Genomic DNA, 20,004 nt, shown 5'->3' with positions numbered 1-20,004 from the left:
TTGTCATGCGTTATTCCCGACGGAAATTCAGTGTGTGCGCAACACATTGCAGTAGAGCATATTTACCTGTGGAAAAGACTACGTTTCTGGACACCAACTTGTAAGCGACAATGGAGAACTGAGGCAACTCGATCCGCGTCACCCCGGTAACAGCCGACTCGCCTCCTTTCCAGTAGAACTCGATGTCGTCTGTGGTGTAGCCATCTGCACAAGTAGAAACGCACACACACATGCACCAAGGTGTAACCATCTGTCTAACCATCACAGGAGACCAAGATATGCAGTGTTGCTGATCCTCCAACTGGGCTGTCAGTTGGGAAGAAGCATGTTTGAAGTTGTTTCCAAGAATCAGACGTTGCTTTGAAAGCAAGTGAGTTAATATGTTCATTTGAGTTCAAAAGACTGACAAAAATAGCTGACATTTCTTGTCTTTTCTTTTTTATTATTATTTGTTGCTAATTATTCTATTAGCAACAAATCTGAAGAAAAAAACTCCAATGTGCTCCAATCTTAAAACTGGATTTGAGAAACTGGCTTTAGTTGAATTTAACCTGCAAGGACACCAACAGGGACGTTTACCGGCTTGGCCAAGAGATGTTCTGTACCCTGTACTCTGTACAGACAATGAAACAAAACAAAAGTCTCAATGATAATTGGGCTTATATGGATAGATTAGTCTGGGTCCACAGATTCTAAGAAAAAAGAATGATGTTTTTGAGACATACGGTTCCAAAAAACTGGTCAAAGCATAAGGTTTGTTGTTATAGCGCCACCATTTGGCCCAATAACATAACATCTCCAGCAATGCATTCCACCTAGTGTGAAGTATAGATCGGACGAACGTAGCTTCCAGCGTTAATGGAGCGTGACAGGATGTGCTGCTTCAATTTGACCGTTCTTTCTTCTAAACTGTCTCTCAAAAGTCTCCAAACTTGCAATAATGCATCTGCATCTGTATAAACTTGCCATATCAGGTAAACCCCATCCTTCTGCTGCAGTACCTGAGGTGGATTTACAGCTAATACAAACACTGTGTTGGTTTTCTCCTCAGCCTGCATATTGTGCTGACAGTCTTTGTACTCACAGCTCTCTATCTCCAGAGTGCAGTTCTGTTCGTCCAGTGGATACCTCCTGAGATCCATCATACATGCTGCTGTTGTAGTGATCCTGAACAAAGAGACATAGGAGAGGACGCAGGAGAGAATATGTTAGATACTGTATGCGATCCACACAAATTGTATTGAAAGGAAGACGGATGGGAAGGAATAAAGAAGGAAGGGGTGACTCGCATTTTATTTCCCATTTGAAATGTTGTTATAAAAATAGCAAAGCAGGCAAGTAGTAACTTAACAAGGAAGCATGCGGCACTGTGGGAATATAAATAGATTAAAGCATTAAGGTGATAGCACTTGACGTTGTCCTTTCATCTTTAAAGGAAACCAAATGTCCATTTGTTTTGACACTAAGTTCCTGGGTAGGCGTCATATTACTGGCAAGTATTGGCATTGTCGTCTTAAAATAAGATTATGGCACCGCCTCCGAGGTAAAATGCTGACTGTGTAACTGTACACATGATAATGCTATAGATCGCAGACAGAAAAGCAGTCCTCATCCTTGTATTTTAAATCCGCCCCCGAACAAACTGGCTAGTGATTAAGTGAAAATGTGTGCAAGTAAAGATCATATTAATGCAATGCATTTTGGCAGGGTTTAGTGCCTGCTCATCTGAACTGGGTCATGAAGAGGTATCCCTTTGTTTATCAGATGTATGAGCTCACACAGTTAAAATAAGCAGCAAAGTGAAATGCAAACTCCGAATGATTTCGGCTGCCCTGATTGACTGCTTGGCAGTTAGCCACTCGATGTCTTCATTCGGTCAAGACTCATGAGGCTGTGAAAAAACACATCAGGTGTTGTTCTTATACCGCTAAAATTAGCAACATAACATGGTGTCTACAAGATATAGATGCAGTGTTATTAATGTGACAGGGTATTTTCTTACTTGGATTTCCAATATGTGACTTTATACCATTATAATATCTATGCTCTTTGAAGCCTGTCTGTTGTGTCACCTTTTTAGCAAATCCCCCTAAAACTGCACTGCAGACTTCAAGTAACTACAAGGCAAAGCTGCAAATTGAAAATAATCAAATAAAACAGTTAAATAAATAAATTGTATAACATATAAATGAACAGATGAATCAGGACTAATTTAATACAGTTCTATTATTTTCAAAAAAACAGAGCTTTTAAAAAATCTTGTTTCAAACTGCCTGTTTTCTCAACAAACAAAAACAATTCTTCTTTATTTAATTTTCAGTGACCTTTTATTTCACAATGTCACTTTGCATGACAGTGGTTTTGTCAGCAGTCACCACCTCTGCCGCTCCTGAGCTAGCAAGCTCAACAAATGCTACAACATGTACCCAGTTAGTTCCTGTAGTTGTCAAAACAATTCTGAATTAACCCAGTAGTACTGTTACTGCAAACACAGTGCAAACTAACCTCTCCTTTTATTTAGCTTAACAAGTTTGAACACACTACCTACTCAGCCTGCTAACTAGTCACACGGGGTTGTAAGCTTGGATTAGCATCAAAGCAAAGGGCCAGTTTTAACGGTAGCAGCTAACATTAGTCGGTTAATTTAGAGTTATCTCATCTTAAAAGCAATGCACTGTTGTAAACCTTGGCTCTGGTATTTATTCATTATTTTCTGATTTACTGATTGATAATAATCAGTAGCTGAAGCCCTAAAAAATCTCCGATACCATGATGTGAATCTGTATTTGGCTCATTACTCAGCCTCACCTGGCATACATTTATTGAGCAGCTCATATCACAAACACCACGTCACACATGGGCTTTGATCTCTCTAGCCCACGAGGCTAAGTGCTATGAACTCCTCTTGCATAATCAAGCATGGCTGTTTGACTGTAAAGTATGAACACTGACGGATGCAAACGCAAGTATGCGCAAAAACATACATACAAACACACATACACACACACAAGCGCACACGTTTTTCTCTCTGCACTCTAATAATACAAAGCATGCATCCATATTCATAGGTCACACCAACTCGTCTGAACCTGCCTGTCGAAAAGATCAATGGAAATTCAAAACAAGGGCTTTATGAAACAAATATCAAACAACAGCTGCAAGCTTCACATTGCATAGCGCACTGTCTAACCTGTTCAGACTTCATTTCATGGGTGATCTCTGGCTGCGCCCTCCCTCCCTCCCTTAAACATCCAATGCCGGGGTGCCCTTGAGCACGACACATAATCCTCTGGCTGCTCAGCGGCCAGCAGCAGAAAACTGCCAAGTTCTCAACACGGGCAACTGTGGTGCCGTAACAGGGCTTTAAACACATAGAATGAACTTGACACTGGAAAACATCGGGGAACGTTTTTTTGAGCCTGAGCTTCACTTCGCTGCCTGCTGTGGGGAGTGTTGCCCGATTGCGTGGCTCAGAAGTTTCACATTGTAGATTAAAGATTACAAAAGATCCCTCCCGGAAATGTCGAGTCAGTTAGGTTCTTTCTGTTTTTCTTATTGTACACAAGTGTACAGTTTACAGTATGATGTTTTATTTGTAAAAAGGACTCAGCAATTTCCTAAAACAGTGTATCTTTTTGCAGATACTCAAACTGGAGGAAATAGTGTATTTGTTGGGGACTACTGACAGTTGTGGATTAATACACGTCTTCAAAGGTGTATTTTTAGTAGTTTTGGAGCAACAAAGCAGCTCTATAATACAGAGGAACAAGGCTACACAACGATACTTCATGGTAGGATCAGTTCATCGTTGGTTTTGATCTTTGCACCGTCTCAAGATTTGTTCACTACCATTTTGCTTCATTTTTTTTAACGTTTTTGTGTGGATCGCGAAGCGGAACCCACCTCAGGCCGTAGAGAACGGTTCCATCTGGATGCAGGCGGATCATTCGGTTTTTGACGGTGACTCCGTGGACGAAAGACTTCTTGTCGTTGAGGAAGTAGGTGTCGGGGACCCAGAGCTGGTCGGCAACCCTGTTATCCAGGGTCAAATTGAGGGGGATTCCTGTGTAGGCGAGACGCTTGTCCCTCCAGTACTGCTGGAAATACATGGTCAACGTGTAGTCCTGTGGACACAAACGCAGGGGAAAGAGACAATTGGAATAAGTCCCAGCTGATACAGACATGTATCATACATGAATTATACATTACATCTTCCTGCATGGAACAAGCTGCTGCGGAGCTCACAAGCAAATATTAACCACTCAATATTTACTCTGCCCATTCCCCAGCTGTTAGAGCTCCTAATATTTATCTGACATGACACATCCTCCTACAAGGTGGACCGAGTGTTGGGCCAAGTGGTCTCTGCCGCTGCCCTCCCCTCTGGAATACGGTTACCCATACTGTTATGTGCTGTTGTACAACAAGCGTGGACATGCTGAGTGACTCATGTAGCTGCAGCCTGAGTGGAAAATGTTCACCTGTGATATCTGTAGCGTACTCCCAGTGTCAGCAGTGATTCACAAAGCCAAAGAGTTGAACTGTAATGGAGCCCAACAGCTTTTCAAACATATGTTGCCTTTCATTTCCTTCTGCCTGCTGACTCCAGAGATGTACAGGATTTTTTTTCCTCGCAAATGCATAAAACATATTGTCAACTATTAATATCCAATGGCTTCTTTTACTTTGATGCTTTTTTTAAATGCAGTTTTGTTAAATGCGTAGCTACTGTTATTTTCCCTCCTTAAGGGACCCAAATGCAAATGCTTACCTTAAGTGACACTTTATTGTTCTATCCTCTGAGATCATCATTAATTTCGAAAGCTAATAGGGATTTCCGCAACACCCCCAATGCAATTTTGAAAGAAATACTGAATCTCAAAGGCTAAATTACGCGAAACGTACTGTAAGAGCTTTGGAGTTCTTTTACCACTTCCTGTAAATGCATTTGTGGCTGCATTAGCTGGTCAAAATGGTCATCAGTCAATGGCTATTCTCACATAAATCACCTCAATCTGCTGAGCTCAAACTACACTTTACAAACAGAGGTAATTATTGGATTTCTCTAAAATCACTCAAGTGTTTGCAAACATGTACGATTTGGAGAGTCTCTTTATCTGTCTCTGTTACACAAACCCTCGCCATCTGGCACCTAAGCCAAATAAGCATTGGCAAGACGCACTTAAATCCAGCCATGAGGATACTATTAGTTCTGGGATATTCAGCATTTTTAGGACGGTTGTGTAAGTAAAAGATTTTTTTGATTTTCATAAATAGGGCGGTAAGAAAATAAATGTTTGTGTTTTGCCTTGATTCAAGTAGTATTTGAGCAGAACGGAAGCAGCAGCGAAGATAGAGGGCAGAGCCTCTCCCTTCTTCCTTCCACATCACATAATCCACTTACCCAAGCTAACGGTCTCTCTTCTCTATTTCTGTATTTCTCTCATTCTGTCTGTACCTCTCTCTCTCTCTCTCTCTCTCTCTCTCTTCCTCTCGGGGCCGTGCCATGATCTCCCCTCTGCCCGCTGTGGCGTGGAAATGAAACCAGCCCGCACCGAGCTGGCACCGGCAAAGGCACACATGTCCGTCGGTGCTGCAGATTTCAGGTTCGCCCGAAACGTAAATACAAAATTATAATAAAATTTAAAAAAAATTAAACGAGGATTAAAACGGCCACTGAAATGAGCACGGCTTCCCAAAAAAAAAAAGAATGTGTGTTACGTAAGCGTGATAGTTATTTGTCTCAACACTGTGTTATTACTGGAGCCGAGAAAACACTTGAGGTTTCGCATTTGCATGAGAGAAGGGATTGAAATACGATTATGACTGCATGTTAATTATTCATTCCTTTATTTTTTTACTAATGCTTCAATACTCAATGAGCATGTTTTCCAGGATTGGTTCGCGCACAGAGATGTGAACAGGGAAGCTCTTAGTCAGCACAGGATACAGATTGGTCCCCCAGCATGAGGAGGAAAGCTTCTTGGCACCGAGCCATAAATGTATGGCGGTGGCACCATAGCCTGTTTGGTGTCCGCAGCCTCCGTGGTGATGGAGCCATTCTGGTTGTGGCTAGTTATTACTGTACCAAACATGTGGGAAGAAATAGACTAATATTCCAAATATGCGGTACTGCGATAGAAATATTTTTTGTGACGCTGCTATCATCTATCAGCACAAAGCTGCAAATATGCTGATAGCTAGTGAAAATACCAAACACTCCGTTTCCAGCCGCTCAAATGTAAGCGACTGGTTTCCAGTAAGAAGATCAACTGCAAATTTGTTTGGGTTGTGCACGTTAAACTCATACCTCCTGAAATCATCGGATTCTTAACGGGGTCCGCCACCAATCTAGCATATGGAGTTATGTTTACTTGTCATAAGGAGTACCCCTCAGCTTGTGAACAGCTGTGTAATGGAGCGCTGCAGAAAGGAGTCCTGATACCCGGAAACTAGCCAACGTGTTTGCTCTTCCTGTTCCTTTCGTCTTAGAGTCGATGGGTTTTTGGATGGGTTTTCCATGTCTTAAAAACCTCCTCTCAGATTAGGTTTGACACTAAAACATATCTTCCCAGAAGCTTGGGCGTGGGGTTAAGGAGGCTGGGGGCCTAATGAAGGATGCTATTGAGTTGCATTATTGGAAATGTCGGAGGCTGGACCAATTCTGGGAACTAAAGGTCAGGACGTCTCTGCTTCAATTATGACTCCAAATTCTTTTTAAAATCGGTCCCTCTTGCACTTTATGGTTGTGCAATATTACATAATAAATCAAAGAGGTTTAAGTACCCACCTTCAACTGAGTCCTGTGTCACAAAATAACCTTTAAAGATTTGTTTTTAATGCATTAGTGTTTAATAAAGGTCTCTGATTGCCATACTGTACTGGTTGAGGCTGAGTGAAATATATAGAAGCTGCTGGGGTCTATTGGAGTGGGAGGAAGCCGGATCAACAGGGGCCCGACAGCTCTTTCTGTGGCCACAGAGGCTCCTAGCAGGTTGATTCAGCCATAACAGACTACTGTTTGTCTTTCTCTTGACTCCATAGTAGTAGAGGAACAAGCACAAGTTAGTTCAGTTATACCAGAACCTGAAAGATTTCATCCACCGAAAGAGGAGCAAACGGTACTGAGGGCTTTCCTCAAAGGAAAGACGCTTTCGCTCTTCTCCCAACTCGCTTCGGCAGGAGTTTGATTGACATATGGTGAAACCAGTCATCCGCCACGTCATTTTTGAAAGTGCCTGCCCTTTTCCAAACGGTTTTACAATGACGGCTTTCTCGAACAAGTGCCAGCGCCTGCTTTATCACGTGTGACGCTGGAAATAAGGATCCGCATGTCCCCCAATTTGGACCGGACGATCATCGGCAGTCGCTGCAGTATAGCAATAAAAGATACACTGCACCGCTCTGGCGGATGAATACATCAAGTCAAACCGTCCCTCGGTGCCTGTAAGTGATGAGAATAAATCTTTGTCAATTTCCAGGATTTTATGACATAAAGGGCAATAAGTGTTATCATTCATAGTCTCATTAGGGGGGCAATGTGGATTGATCACAGCATGCGGCAAAAATGAAATCTCCTGTTACGACTTGCATCTCCCCCAACTTTACCCCCCTCCCCCACATCAATCCTTACAAATGACTAATGTCACTTTCACACCGCCTCGTTTTGACCCTTATCACATCACTCTTCCCACTCACCCCCCAACCTCCCCGGAGCGGAATCTCACTTTCGGTATGCATTTCCATCTCCCGCCTGAGTGTCAGCAGGTGGGCAGCGCAGCGGGCGGGCAACAGCCAGGCATAAATGATGCAAATTAACCGTGTAGCCTGTACAAACACGCGGCCAAGGAGCCCTCATCAATGTTGCATGGAGACAATCAAATCGAATTTCAGATGAGGACGGGGTGCAGCTGCCGTACCTGCCCTGCGACTTGGGGGGCTCGGATTTTCTATGAACTAGGCCTGTAGATTATGAATTATTGACAGCGCTCCCGCAAAACACATGAATTCCCACAGCTTTACCACTGCCGTGGGGTTATTAGCATATGTTTTCAGCCGAGATAATGAGAGTGACCAGTGGAAATGATTTCCAGCAAGCCTCAATTATTCAATTAACTCGACTGGGATAATCGCTCTCATTCGGGGTGTGTGAGAATTCAGATAAGCAGGGTTTTGGCTGAGAACTGACCCATATTCAATTTAATCTCTCCCCCTCTCTGCAGCGCCAGCGCACCGACTGCTCGGTCGTGATACCGCCGGTATCTAGGAAACATCCCGCGAACATTGTTTTGTCACATGGCATTATGCTCTCCGTCCCGACCGGCTCATCCTCGTGGGCCGCGGCACAATGGGAGCGGATGCGGAAAAAACCAATGCGCTGACGAACCCGAAAAAGAAATCACTAGTCGCTTTCCGTGAGAAACAATGAAACGGCCCCGCAGCTCCACGAGTCTCTACGACCCCAAAACTTCACGCATCTCGACCGCGCACATTTTTCAGACCGCACAAACAATTTTTTTTCAGGGGTTGAAAATCTTTTTTGCGCCAGTGTTTCTGAGATAGGAGTGAGCCATCTTCACAATAACAAGATCTTTGATGTGCCGTGCCGAGTCTTCTTGGCCAATCAGCGTCCCGTTTCTCGACATGCGCTCTCTGTACCTCTGCTAGCGCTCTGCCTCCGTTAGCACCCCCCACCCCCGCTGTCCTCCTCCGGGCGCCAGGAGTGAAGCTCGCCCAGAGCGCCACATGAGCTCGGGCCGGCGCTGTTTAGGCTCCTCTTGGCGGGCCCTGCTCCAGCAGCTATAGGCTACCATGGCGAAAAGAAAGGCAGAGCAGGCGCCCCAGAAAAAGGTCTGCCTAACGTTCAAACATGAGTGGCTAGATGAAATAGTCCAAACTGACACAGGTAGGATGAAACTTTCAGACATATTTAAATATGAAGAATATGAAGTTATTAAATTGTTTATATAGGCTACCTTTAGGAAAAATGACACCATGTCAATTTAATAGGCCTATAATTATTGTTTAGCACTGCATTAGCATTTTTCTTTCAATGAAGTTCCACTTAAATGTTGTACCTGCTGAGAAATGACTAAACACCTTTGATACTTTTATTTTTTTATATATATCATTATCAGTCATAACCAGTGAACCAGTCATAACCTCCCCTTATTGAAACAAAGATCCTTTAAGTTCAACTAAACTGACTGGTAAAACACCATCATTAAAATGTTCCCAAAGTCCAGCCATTATAAAGGATATTGAATGAATACCTTGTATACATATTGATGCATTTGCTGTCATCTCATTGAATCCCCTATGGCTAACGCAGGCTTGTGGTCATTTTCGGCAGGTCGCGTGGTTGCGAATTGCTCACAGTGCTGAAATGTGCGGTCAGAAAAAAATTGTTTTTGCTCAGTGCTGAAAAAAATTTGAGAAAACATTGGCGGGGAGAGAAGAAAAACAATATATGTAATCACCGTGTACTCCGCATGAACCCACGTTTCATGTAAAGCAATTTGAGTCACTTCAGTGTAATGTCGGAGCCCTCCCTCGGGATGGCCCCCGAGGCGGTGTATCACCGCAGTGCGGGGGAATCCCTCAGCGGCTCCCTTTTACCCCTCCTTCTGCTGCTATAGACTGGTAAAAATAGCGCTGTCCCTTATTGAGCTTGGCTCTTTCCTCCAAATGACAGCGTTTGGCCTTCAATGTACGAGATAATTCCCTCACTGTCTAATACTTTATGATGTATTGCCTTATAACAGGGTAAGAGGGGAGGATACGACAGGCGGGCAAACATTAGTAAAAACATTTTTCTCTTTTATGAAGAGAGCCACTGTGACAATGCGGTACACATAACTTTACACAATCCTCTTTTATTGGTGTGTATCACATACAGTCCCTTGAAGATGTTCTTTCATTTACACTAAAATATAGTTTTAAGAATTTTCTTTTTTTATGTGACATGACATTATTTGTTTGCCTGTATCACTGGGTTTTAGGATAATGCAAAGTGTGAGTACAGGATGCTTTTCTTTTTTTATGGTCCCAAAAGTGTGTCATATGCTTAAATAACTGATGCAGTTCGTGAAGGAGCAGCTCGAGGGGCGGAACAGGTTCCAGAGGTCTTTTGTTTAGGAAGTTGCCAAAGATTCGATATCATGCAACACAGGCCTCAAAAGAAAAAAGGAATGGTATATAGATAAAGTATGCGCTGGTCCAAGCGGCGTGAGAATCACTCCTGTGAACAGATCTGGTAGCTCAATGAGCATGCGGATGCTTTTTGACTAACCAATAATACAATGATCAACCTGGACCCAGAAGGCTGAGGACTAATTTAATGCAATTGTTGCATTTGCCCCTCGGTTTGAAATACATGACAGCTGTTCTCTCGGTCAGAAATGTTAGAAGGAAGATTTTCTATAGGGAACTAGTTTTATGTCAACGGTAACTGTGTCATGAATAGGGTCGGGTACCGAAAACCGGTGCCAATATACCCATCCCTAGTCATGAGCATATGATACTGTGGCAGCCTTGCTGTGTGAAAAACCTCCAGTGTCGTGTTCCATATTCTTGCTGCGCAGGTCTTTACTCTCCATAGAGCCGCCCTATCCATTACAGTTAGCCGATTCAGGCCGTTGACTGATGACCTTTTCTACAACCATCATAAATCCAGTTCATAGCTTACCGGCCCCCTTTTGTATTTGCTCCAACGCAACAGCTGCTTGAGTGCTACTGAGAGAGGAAATGAGGCCGGCGCCCCGTCAACTTTACAATTCCCCCGGACCGAGACGCGCCGCCGCTTCAAGGTGAACGCGGCTCCGAAAGCGAGGCCGTCGGCCGCGATGGAAAGCCTGGAAAGCAAGAGGGGCCAGCAGACCGTGGGGGGGCGAATCGCACGGCCTTTATTTACTCGGCAGGTTGGCAGCGCAAACCAGGAAGTGCCCGCTCCGCTTGCTCGAAACCTCCGTGATCATCACTTCACCCTGCAGCGTGCGCTCCCCAGAGGCCAATTACGTTCCATCAGGCAGGAAGCCGGATGCAGGATAAAAGACATGGGGGTATATTAAGCCACACTCAGAGCCCGCAGAAAAAAAAGATATGCTCTTTTGCATGGCTGGAAGACCTATATAAAATAATTAGGGTAACATAGTTTGTGCATATAGGCAACATCTGATTCCAAGATGTATTTAATGCAGTCTGTGGATACCTTAGTGACTGTGGCGTTGTACTTTATGGGCTTGTTTTCTCACTGGTGCACAACAAAAAATAACAGGCAGCGGGAACATTTGGAGAAAGAGAGATGGAGAGAGATCTTTTCACCTCTCCATAATGACAGATTTTTCTTCTTCTTCTTCTTCTTCTTCTTTTTGACACCCACACGGCTGCGTGTGGGTGTCTGGATGACTAGCTTGTTCAGCCTGTTACTGCAACTACATTCACAGCGACCGACTCTGACCATTACGTGGAGAGCGCTACCGCCATTGTGATTTTTAACGATGCCTTTTCATTTGGTGCATAATGGGCTGGGATAAAGGACTTGATGGCTCTCGGTGCATCGCGTTGGTATGAGGTCATGGAAATGAAAACACACCTACACACGGCGCCCTTATTTTGCACTTCAACTTTCTCAATAGGAGAATTTCAAATCCTTTTAAAGGCAGGCAAACACCAGGCGGCTGTCACTTTCATTTCCACCTCCACACCTTAAACCAATTGTACGACATCTAAACAGCTATTTAAAAAAACTCCCATCACTGCACTGAAAAGTTAGAACGTTTTTCACAGTGATCCATTGCAAAGTGCTTTAGCACACACACACACACAGACACACACACACACACACACACACACACACACACACACACACACACACACACACACACACACACAATCTATTTGGCCTCGCTCTGATCTCGTCCTGGTGTGCGTCATCTCATCAGCCGAGGCCTCCCGGCCCACCACAAGCTAACCTCAGAGGTAATTAGTGCGCCTTTCTCAGCCCGCTTCAGCATCTGTCAGCGCCGGAGCCCATGAAGGCTCCTGGAGAAGAGGACTCGGGTCGACCTGCCCCTCCAGGTGGGTATCGGCGGACGAGCCAGATGCCACATTCAGATCATCTTGGACGCTTCGCGTGGTTCGAGGGGAATGAACTCCCACTGCACACCAAATATAACCGTGTGCAGCAGCAAACTTTGCATATAATCAGCAGTATGAGAGTTAAAGGGCTGTACACAAATGATTGGGGTGATGGGGGGGTTGAGTCTAATATTTCACATTTTAGAAAGCATGGCGCACCCCGGTGTTATCAGTATTTTCCTTTTGACCCTCCGCCTAACATCACAAAATATAGTACTGAGTTGGCGCAACCATTATTAATAACTAAAGGAGGCAAAGCACGAAGAAATTAGGATGCAATCTATTTTAAGCCTCAATATATTTAACGGGTTCTACATAGACATCCGGTTACAGGTGCTGGGGAGGGTCAAAAAATAAAATAAAACGTATGTAAGCAGTGGAGTTGCATTGTGGGTTTTGACCAGAGAGAGGAATGCGTGCAACACAAAAAGACAATCTCTCTCTCTCTCTCTCTCTCTCTCTCTCTCTCTCTCTTTCTCTCTCTCTCTCTCTCTCTCTGACGCTCTGTTGCTTCATTAATTCCCAAAACTTGTATTATTATTTATTTTTGTACCTTCTGTTACGATGCAGATTAAAGTGAAGAAGGCAGAGATATAATTAAATTGCAAATATCCAGATAGATCAATGGGAATTCTGTCCTTCCCAAACCTGACACATGGTCCATACATAACACACATACATACCATAAATCCTTCCCTAGCTGTGGAGCTCCCCTCCCCCTAAAGATTTGTATGCAGTCTCTAATATAGTACTTTTGATGACCCGCATAGACTAAGCATCTGTTTGTATGTTTGATTCCAACCCATTACAAGGATCCATCACCCTTCTCCCTGCTACACACTTTCACATTCACATGCATGAATACACGCATACATTAACTTGTAATACCCGTGGGGGAAATCTGTTATTGACTCCCACTCATTTTTCTACCCAGTCACCCAATCACCTCCACCTTAGCCCCCGCAGCCGATGCCTCAACTTATCGGCAACTTCATCACTCTCTACACACTCGTGATTTACCACACAGTGTTGAGCTGTTCTGTTTTTCTCTTTGTGTGAAAGAGAGAGAGAGAGAGAGAGAGAGAGAAAGAGAGAGAGAGACTCACATCAGGGCTGAAATTTGGCAGTATTGTTCTGCAAGATCTGCGCTGCTTTTAGAACAGGCTCCATTGGATCCAGACCCCCTCCCTTTCAGCAAAGCGAGCAGTGCTTGTCAACTTTTCAAACACGTTTCCCAGTTATGCCTGTGGGTGAAGTGGATTCAGTGTCGGAAGTTTTGTAGAGATTAAAGCAAGATGGAGCCTCCCAAAATAAAGAAGCAGAGAGAATAGAAAAGAGAGAAGAGAGAGACACAGAGAGAGAGAGCAGCAGCATTTGTCGGGCCGTGCTGTTTAGTGTTGCTCAATGGATAAACCATGGCACTGTCACAGTCTGGACAAAAGCGCTCATTATCCATTTTCCCGCTGGAGAAATCCCTCCTGTTATAAAGCCGCAGACGGCGTTGGATGAAAAGCATCCACCAAATGTCACAAAACGCTGGTGCGGAAAGAAAAAAACAAAACAACAAACAGCTTGACCGGTCTTGTTTTGGCTTGCGTGCCGGATCCCAGCCGGGGATTGTTCATCTAACAGGCGCAGACGCACGTGCACGGCCCCCCCAGTGCACTGTTGGCGATGGGAAACAGACCTCATTAATTATCTATTGGAGTGTGATCTCAGCTGTCTGATTCCCCGGCCTTCACGCGCTCTGCGGAGAACAGCAGTCTTGGCTTGCAGGCCGACGTTAGCAACCGCGCCGGTGGCGAGCTAAGCTCATCGCGCGATTCCTATAGAAGCTCGGCGAAGAAGTTATACGCGATGTTGTTTGAAACATTTGGGATTTTGCTTTGCAGTCCCTCTCTGCGTGATATTTCATGGGTTTTATCTGAATGACAAAGATGTTTACGGCTGAAATTTCTCGTCCCATAATAACTTCGGAAAACTCTACAAAATGATGAATGTTTATTTACTACTAATTTGCAACTGGCATGTATATAACAAAACGTAAGGCACAGACGTATAATGAATGAGATGAAACTTAAAGATCAAGGGTCACAAGAAGAAAAGTGTAAAGAAACGCTCAAACTAAAATGATAAGAATGAATACACCAATAAATACAGCATAATACAAGTCAGAAAAGAGTCAAATTGCCAGGTTGATGTCTTCAACTTGCTCAATTTACTCTCATATAAGACAAATAAAACAGCAAATCCTCTCACAGGGGGTTGAAATACATCAGAACTGTGAGTTCTTGTTTAAAGCCCTGAGCACTGGAAAGAGGCTGCAAAGTCAAAGCCAGGAATCACCGGGTGAAGAAACTATTGAGTCATTATTATTGATCAACACCGGCCCACACACACAGATACACACACACCTCCCACCAGATAGATAGCGATCCTTTTCTAATATGGTGCAGTAAAAATCTAGCCCTTTCTTCCCTCCTCAGTAGATGCGGTCAATGAGGAACTGTGGCGTGTGAAGTGATGCTCCCTGCACTGTGACGTAAAGAGGTCGAGGTGCAACCAGCCGACCCGAGTTCAACCCCTCGATGCAACGGCCGTGTCGCTGTGACAGTCTCTAATAAAAGTCTCAGCGTCAACGGCCAGCGGCCCCGTGAAGCGCGTGGGGGCGGAGGTGTTGATCTGGAATCGGCCATTGTGGCTCGTGGGCTTTTCAGAGAACCCGGGTCCAGAAGCGGCAGCGACTCAGCGGCCTTAACGTCAGCTCTTTCAGGAAGAAGAAAATACAGCCAATGGGGGGGGGCGGACGCAGCGTCACTGGTTTAAAAACATTTAAACTGGGAGTGAGGAGTCGTACGTTGTCCTCGCTCCATGTCCCGTACATGCATTGCATGTGGACTGCACTGATTGCGAAAGGAAACCCACGGTCGCAGCTCTAATCTCTCCTCTGTAAGGGAGCTGCTGTCTGAGGTTCGGCATTGTTGGAAGCTGCATTGTGTTATTTTAATTTTGTTCTCCTTTACGCTGAGCGGTTCCGTTGCATGTAAGGCAACACTGCGCCGGCAGTGTGCGCGAGATAAAGACGTTTTTATTGCTTACAGGAAACCCAGCCCATCCATCTCGGGCATCACATAATGGCCTGCGAGAGGGGGGAAGAAAAAAATAACGGGATTTACATCAGCACTTCTCTACGACAGCGAGGCAGCCTGAAAATCACGTTGTGTGAGTGCCAATGTACAGAAGCAGCGGGACTTTGTGTGTGTGTGTGTGTGGGTGTGTATGTGTGTGTTTTTCCGCGTGCATGTGTGTGTTATGCAGCTGAGTAAACACATAAGAAGCAGTGTTTAATGTGCAGATTCACTCACCATGTTGACTTCTGAAACCATGTCTATGCTGGCCACGTCTATGCTCATCCCGACTGCAACAGGGGCGCCTGGAAGAGGTTAAACAGCAGAACATGTGTATATATATATATATTTATATATATATACTGTACAAAGGCCTATCTCTGCACCTGACCACAACACTGTGAATGGCGCCAAAAATAAAGCTGCCTATAGGCATGGAGGGACATTTTGATGGAGGCACCAACGGGCAAATACCTCCAAAGTCCGGCCTCAGTCGGATGTCGTATCCCTTCAGTAGTTTGTCCACCGTCTCCTTCACGAAAGACATGTTGCCCGGTTCGTTGACGCTGGAATGACAGCAGACACAAGAGGGGAACAGAGGGGTGTGTGTGAAAGGCAGACATCACCTTGACTCCCCGTGCCAATCAGCCCGGGCAATAACCTTGACTTCGCAGAAAGACAAAAGCACTCACCTCTTCGCGCAGCACACAATCGAACCGACAACCAGCGCGGACAAGACGCGGAATTGACGGACCCTGTGCAGAGCCAACATCACCCCTTTTTTCCTGTGTGTGTGTTTGTGTATGTCTCTCTATCTCGCTCTCTCTTCCCCGTTGTTTACAAAAGCATCAAGAGTGGAGACGGTTCCGGGCGCGCTTCAAAATCAGAGTAAATCCATTGATTGCCCGGAGAGGAAGAAAGTCGACTGAGAAGAGGTGGAGGTGGAGGTTAAAAGTCAGCAGCCCGCCGCGGACGGAGTCAGATGTGAAATATGGGCAGACATCGCCTCCACGGCATGAAAGCCTGGCTGCGCGTTTTTTCTTTGCCGTGTGTGGCCGCGCGAGATGAAGAGGCTGTTAGGTTGGGGAGCCGGAGCGCATATTGATGAGGCGCTGCTGCTGCTGGTGGCGGGGAAGGCACTGCTTGTTCAAACGAAGAGACGAAGCCCAGCTCTTACACTGTAAAAATAACACCACTCCACCAGTAGCTGCCGGATATAGTCTGTTTATCTGGGTGGTTCTTCTTTCTTTTCTTTTTTTTTTTCCGGTTAAGCTCTTTTGTCTGTTTTTCTAATGCAAATGACCTGCTCCTAAATTATCTTTTTTTTTATTAATTTTTTTTTATTAAACTGCCTGTAAAAAAAACTGTGTGTAAATTGGTGGGATGTGTTTAAAGGATCGCTCCAGCTATTTAGTGAAGCACTCTCATTAAGTTGTGGAACTCGTATTGGATAGATAGAAACATTTTAAAAAGTTTTGAAATCAAAGCAGCAGAGGAAGAGATATCCTAACTTTTATTCCCTAAGCGACGAGATCCAAATATACTGGATCCTACAATTCCCACAATGCAACTTGGCAGCATCTTTTCAGTCAACTCTCTCCAAATGGTGAATGCCATCCTCTTATGAACTCAAATTTGTAACGCAGTCTACCAATTCAATATAATTGCATGAGTCATGGGTTATTTCTGGTGACATCATCAGGGTTATTCTCTGAGACTTTAGAAGCCGAAGAGATTATTAACGGTATACAACCATTTTCATGGAATAATTGGTTGGCCGACTCCTCATGACAAAGAACATCTCCAAAAAAACATGCCCTTTTTCAATATCTCAGTTTTCTTTTATTTGGTGAGATAGTTTCACTTTCATATAGAACACATTTTATTTCATGTATTCTATTTGTATTATGAATATTATTTTAATAATGTAACCTGTTCGACTTTAATTTATATCTTTTTTTTAAATAGGAAAAAAATAAGAATAGAGTTGAATCAATTCATTTTTCCTCAGATAAATGCATCAAATTGCCTTGTTAAGATGGACTGTTTTTTACAGTGCTCTTCACACCATTTGCGCCAATCCCCTTCCCGTGTGTTTCCTATAAAAATGGCGGGACCCGAACAATATCGAAGAGGGACAGGTGGCATTTATCAACCAATTAATCGATTATTGTGATTGATTAACCTGTTAATCGACTATAATAGCCTTTAGTCCTTCTCTAAAAGGTGTAGGGCTCTGCCATAGATTGTCACATTGTGACATTCCGTGGATAATTAGGACTGCGTGCGTGTGCGCGCGTCGCTCACAGTCGGAAAACCTCCTTCATGCATAATGTGTGTGCGTGCGCGTGTGTATGTGTGTGTGTGTGTGTGCTGTGGTGGTGACATGTCCTACCTCGTGTCATAGATGGCGAACAACTTCTTGTTTCCGTCAACAGCATTCCTGGAAGAAAAGGGTGGTGACATCATTAATGATAGAAGAGCGTTTAGCCAATGAAACACATTAAAGGAGCCATTAATAACATAAAAGAACATCTATAATAAAGGAATATTTAATGGTCCGATAAAATGCCTGTTTTATGTCATGTTATCATGGCTTTTAATTTACATTCAGTCGTCTATTAACCCTAAAATGTGTGTTCGGTAATCGGTTGAACCGATGTGTATTATTCAGGTTCCACGCAGGGCCAATATTGAAAGTCTATTTACTGTATTTACTGCCTCCCCTTCAAATTCTTATCTGCACACACACACACACACACACACACACACACACACACACACACACACACACACACACACACACACACACACACACACACACAAACACACACACACACCTCTGTATGCCCCCTTCTCTCACACACTCCTCCAGCCGGCCGGCACGTGAGAGAAATTTGCTCGAGGCTTTCTGCCAGAAACCACCATGTTTTCATGAACCCAACCCGGTAGGTTTGTTGGGGGCCCTGAAGGCAAACCTCTCCTCCACGTGCGACCGACCACGAGCTGTCCGTGGTGCTGAAGTCAAGTTCTCGCGTGTCCCGTCCACAGAGCGCACCCACTGACGGACTGATTAGAGGAGCGGAGGGGAGAAGATCACACATCCGAAACTAATGATCCGTCTACGGAGCGTGGAGCTCGGCTACCCTCTTATGGCAACTGTCAGGATGATAACGACTTTGGGTTGAGACTTCATGGAGGAGGAAAGGAATAGTGAGTAGGACTAAACAAAATAAACAGTTCCTTCTTGGTTTGGTGTTATTTAACTCACTCCCTTTCCCTCCTCGTTTCGCTTCCTCGTGGACACCATCGTTTTTTTTTGTGTTGCTTTTGTGGTAGCCTTATCTTTATTTTTGTATATTGTATATGCCGGTGATTCTCACCCAGGGGTGCGTTCTCCCCTCAGAGTGTAACACATTTCTGCAGCTGAACAGGTGGATATGTGTAAATGTGTAGAGTTACTGTCAGCTCGGCTTATCAGCAGAAATGGAAAAAAGAGCACGTGACAACTAAGGCTTGCTAGCTAGGAAGTTTAAAACATGTTGGATAAAATTAGCTACATGGTTTAACTAGTTAACGTAAAGCAAAATGAACAGGTACATGGCTGTAATATTGAGCTAAAAGTAAAGAATAAACAGTTAAAATAGTGAGCTAAAAATAGGCTAATGGACAAACAATTAAAATGGTTAGCGTTAGCTAAAGTAAACGGTTGAATTGACCTAGTTAGCATGGCTAAAGGTAGGCTAACTATCAAACGGTTGGAAAACTTCGCTAAAAGTCATGCAAAACGGTTAAAATGTAACTAACCAGTGGGGATACAGATTACAATGTAACTAAACCATGTGGATATACGTTAAAATGTAACTAAACCGTGTAGATAAATGTTAAAATGTAACTAAACCATGTGGATAAACGTTACAATGTAACCTAATTAAACTATGTGGATAAATGCAATGTCCTGCTTCTGCCAATGCAATTGACCAAACGGACCTGAACGTTAGCTAAATAGTTTGAACGGATTTATATCTCTGTATAATTGATGGTGTCACATAACAATTAAAACGACTTAAACTGAACACATCTGGCACACGGCAGGTGTCGTGAAAGGGGGTTGAAACATCCTTTAATCGCCTCACTTATAGAAAGAGCGTCATTTCTCTCCGTTGCATTCAGCGACAGGCTTCAAAAACCCGCACCTGATTTTGTTAACGTCTGACTTCTCCTCCCTTCTCTCCCAGTGCGCCTCCTCCTCCCAACCCCAACCAATGGGCAGCACCTTTTTTATCACATTATTAGCCTCTGTTGCGGCACCCCGCTCTCTCGCACCGGCGGTGTAGCTAAAGAAGACGGGAGAAAGATGCGGAGTGAACCCGGTCTCCTCCGAGGCGGCTCGCGGACAGGACCGAGGAGGCAGCGCGCGTGATGCTGCCGCTGCTGCAACACCTCTGGAGGCGATGCAGGAGACGCGGTGCAGCAGGCGCTAGAGGAGGGGAGGAGTAGCCTATAGGAGGAGAAGACCAGACAGACTACTACAACAACGCCAGATGGGGAACGCTGACTGAGAGAGAGGGAGAGAGAGAAAGAGAGAGAGAGAGAGAGGGGGAGAGAGAGAGAGAGCAGAAACAGCCCATGGTGGAGGAGAAGAAAGAGGGGAGACAGCCTACAAGCAGGGGATTAGGTGATTGAACCCGTGATCGCACTGTTCCAAGACAGACAGAGACCCCCAGCCTCCCGTCGC

General features: G+C 44.4%; 1 protein-coding gene across 1 annotated transcript in view; it reads right to left on the bottom strand.

The window, feature by feature from the left end:
- Window positions 1–20,004, bottom strand: part of LOC306752882 (gamma-aminobutyric acid receptor subunit beta-3-like) — a gene marked incomplete at both ends in the record, with an annotated part of 49,769 nt that overhangs the window by 12,967 nt on the left and 16,798 nt on the right. Inside the window, 6 exons of the mRNA XM_079236711.1 lie at window positions 67–204; window positions 1,085–1,167; window positions 3,904–4,124; window positions 15,504–15,571; window positions 15,741–15,832; window positions 17,662–17,709. Coding sequence (XP_079092837.1) covers window positions 67–204; window positions 1,085–1,167; window positions 3,904–4,124; window positions 15,504–15,571; window positions 15,741–15,832; window positions 17,662–17,709 — 650 coding nt within the window. The remainder of the gene's footprint in view (window positions 1–66; window positions 205–1,084; window positions 1,168–3,903; window positions 4,125–15,503; window positions 15,572–15,740; window positions 15,833–17,661; window positions 17,710–20,004) is intronic.

This window comes from Taurulus bubalis (assembly GCF_910589615.1).
Source record: "Taurulus bubalis genome assembly, chromosome: 21".
NCBI lineage: Eukaryota > Metazoa > Chordata > Actinopteri > Perciformes > Cottidae > Taurulus > Taurulus bubalis.
This window is presented reverse-complemented; position numbering and strand designations above follow the sequence as displayed.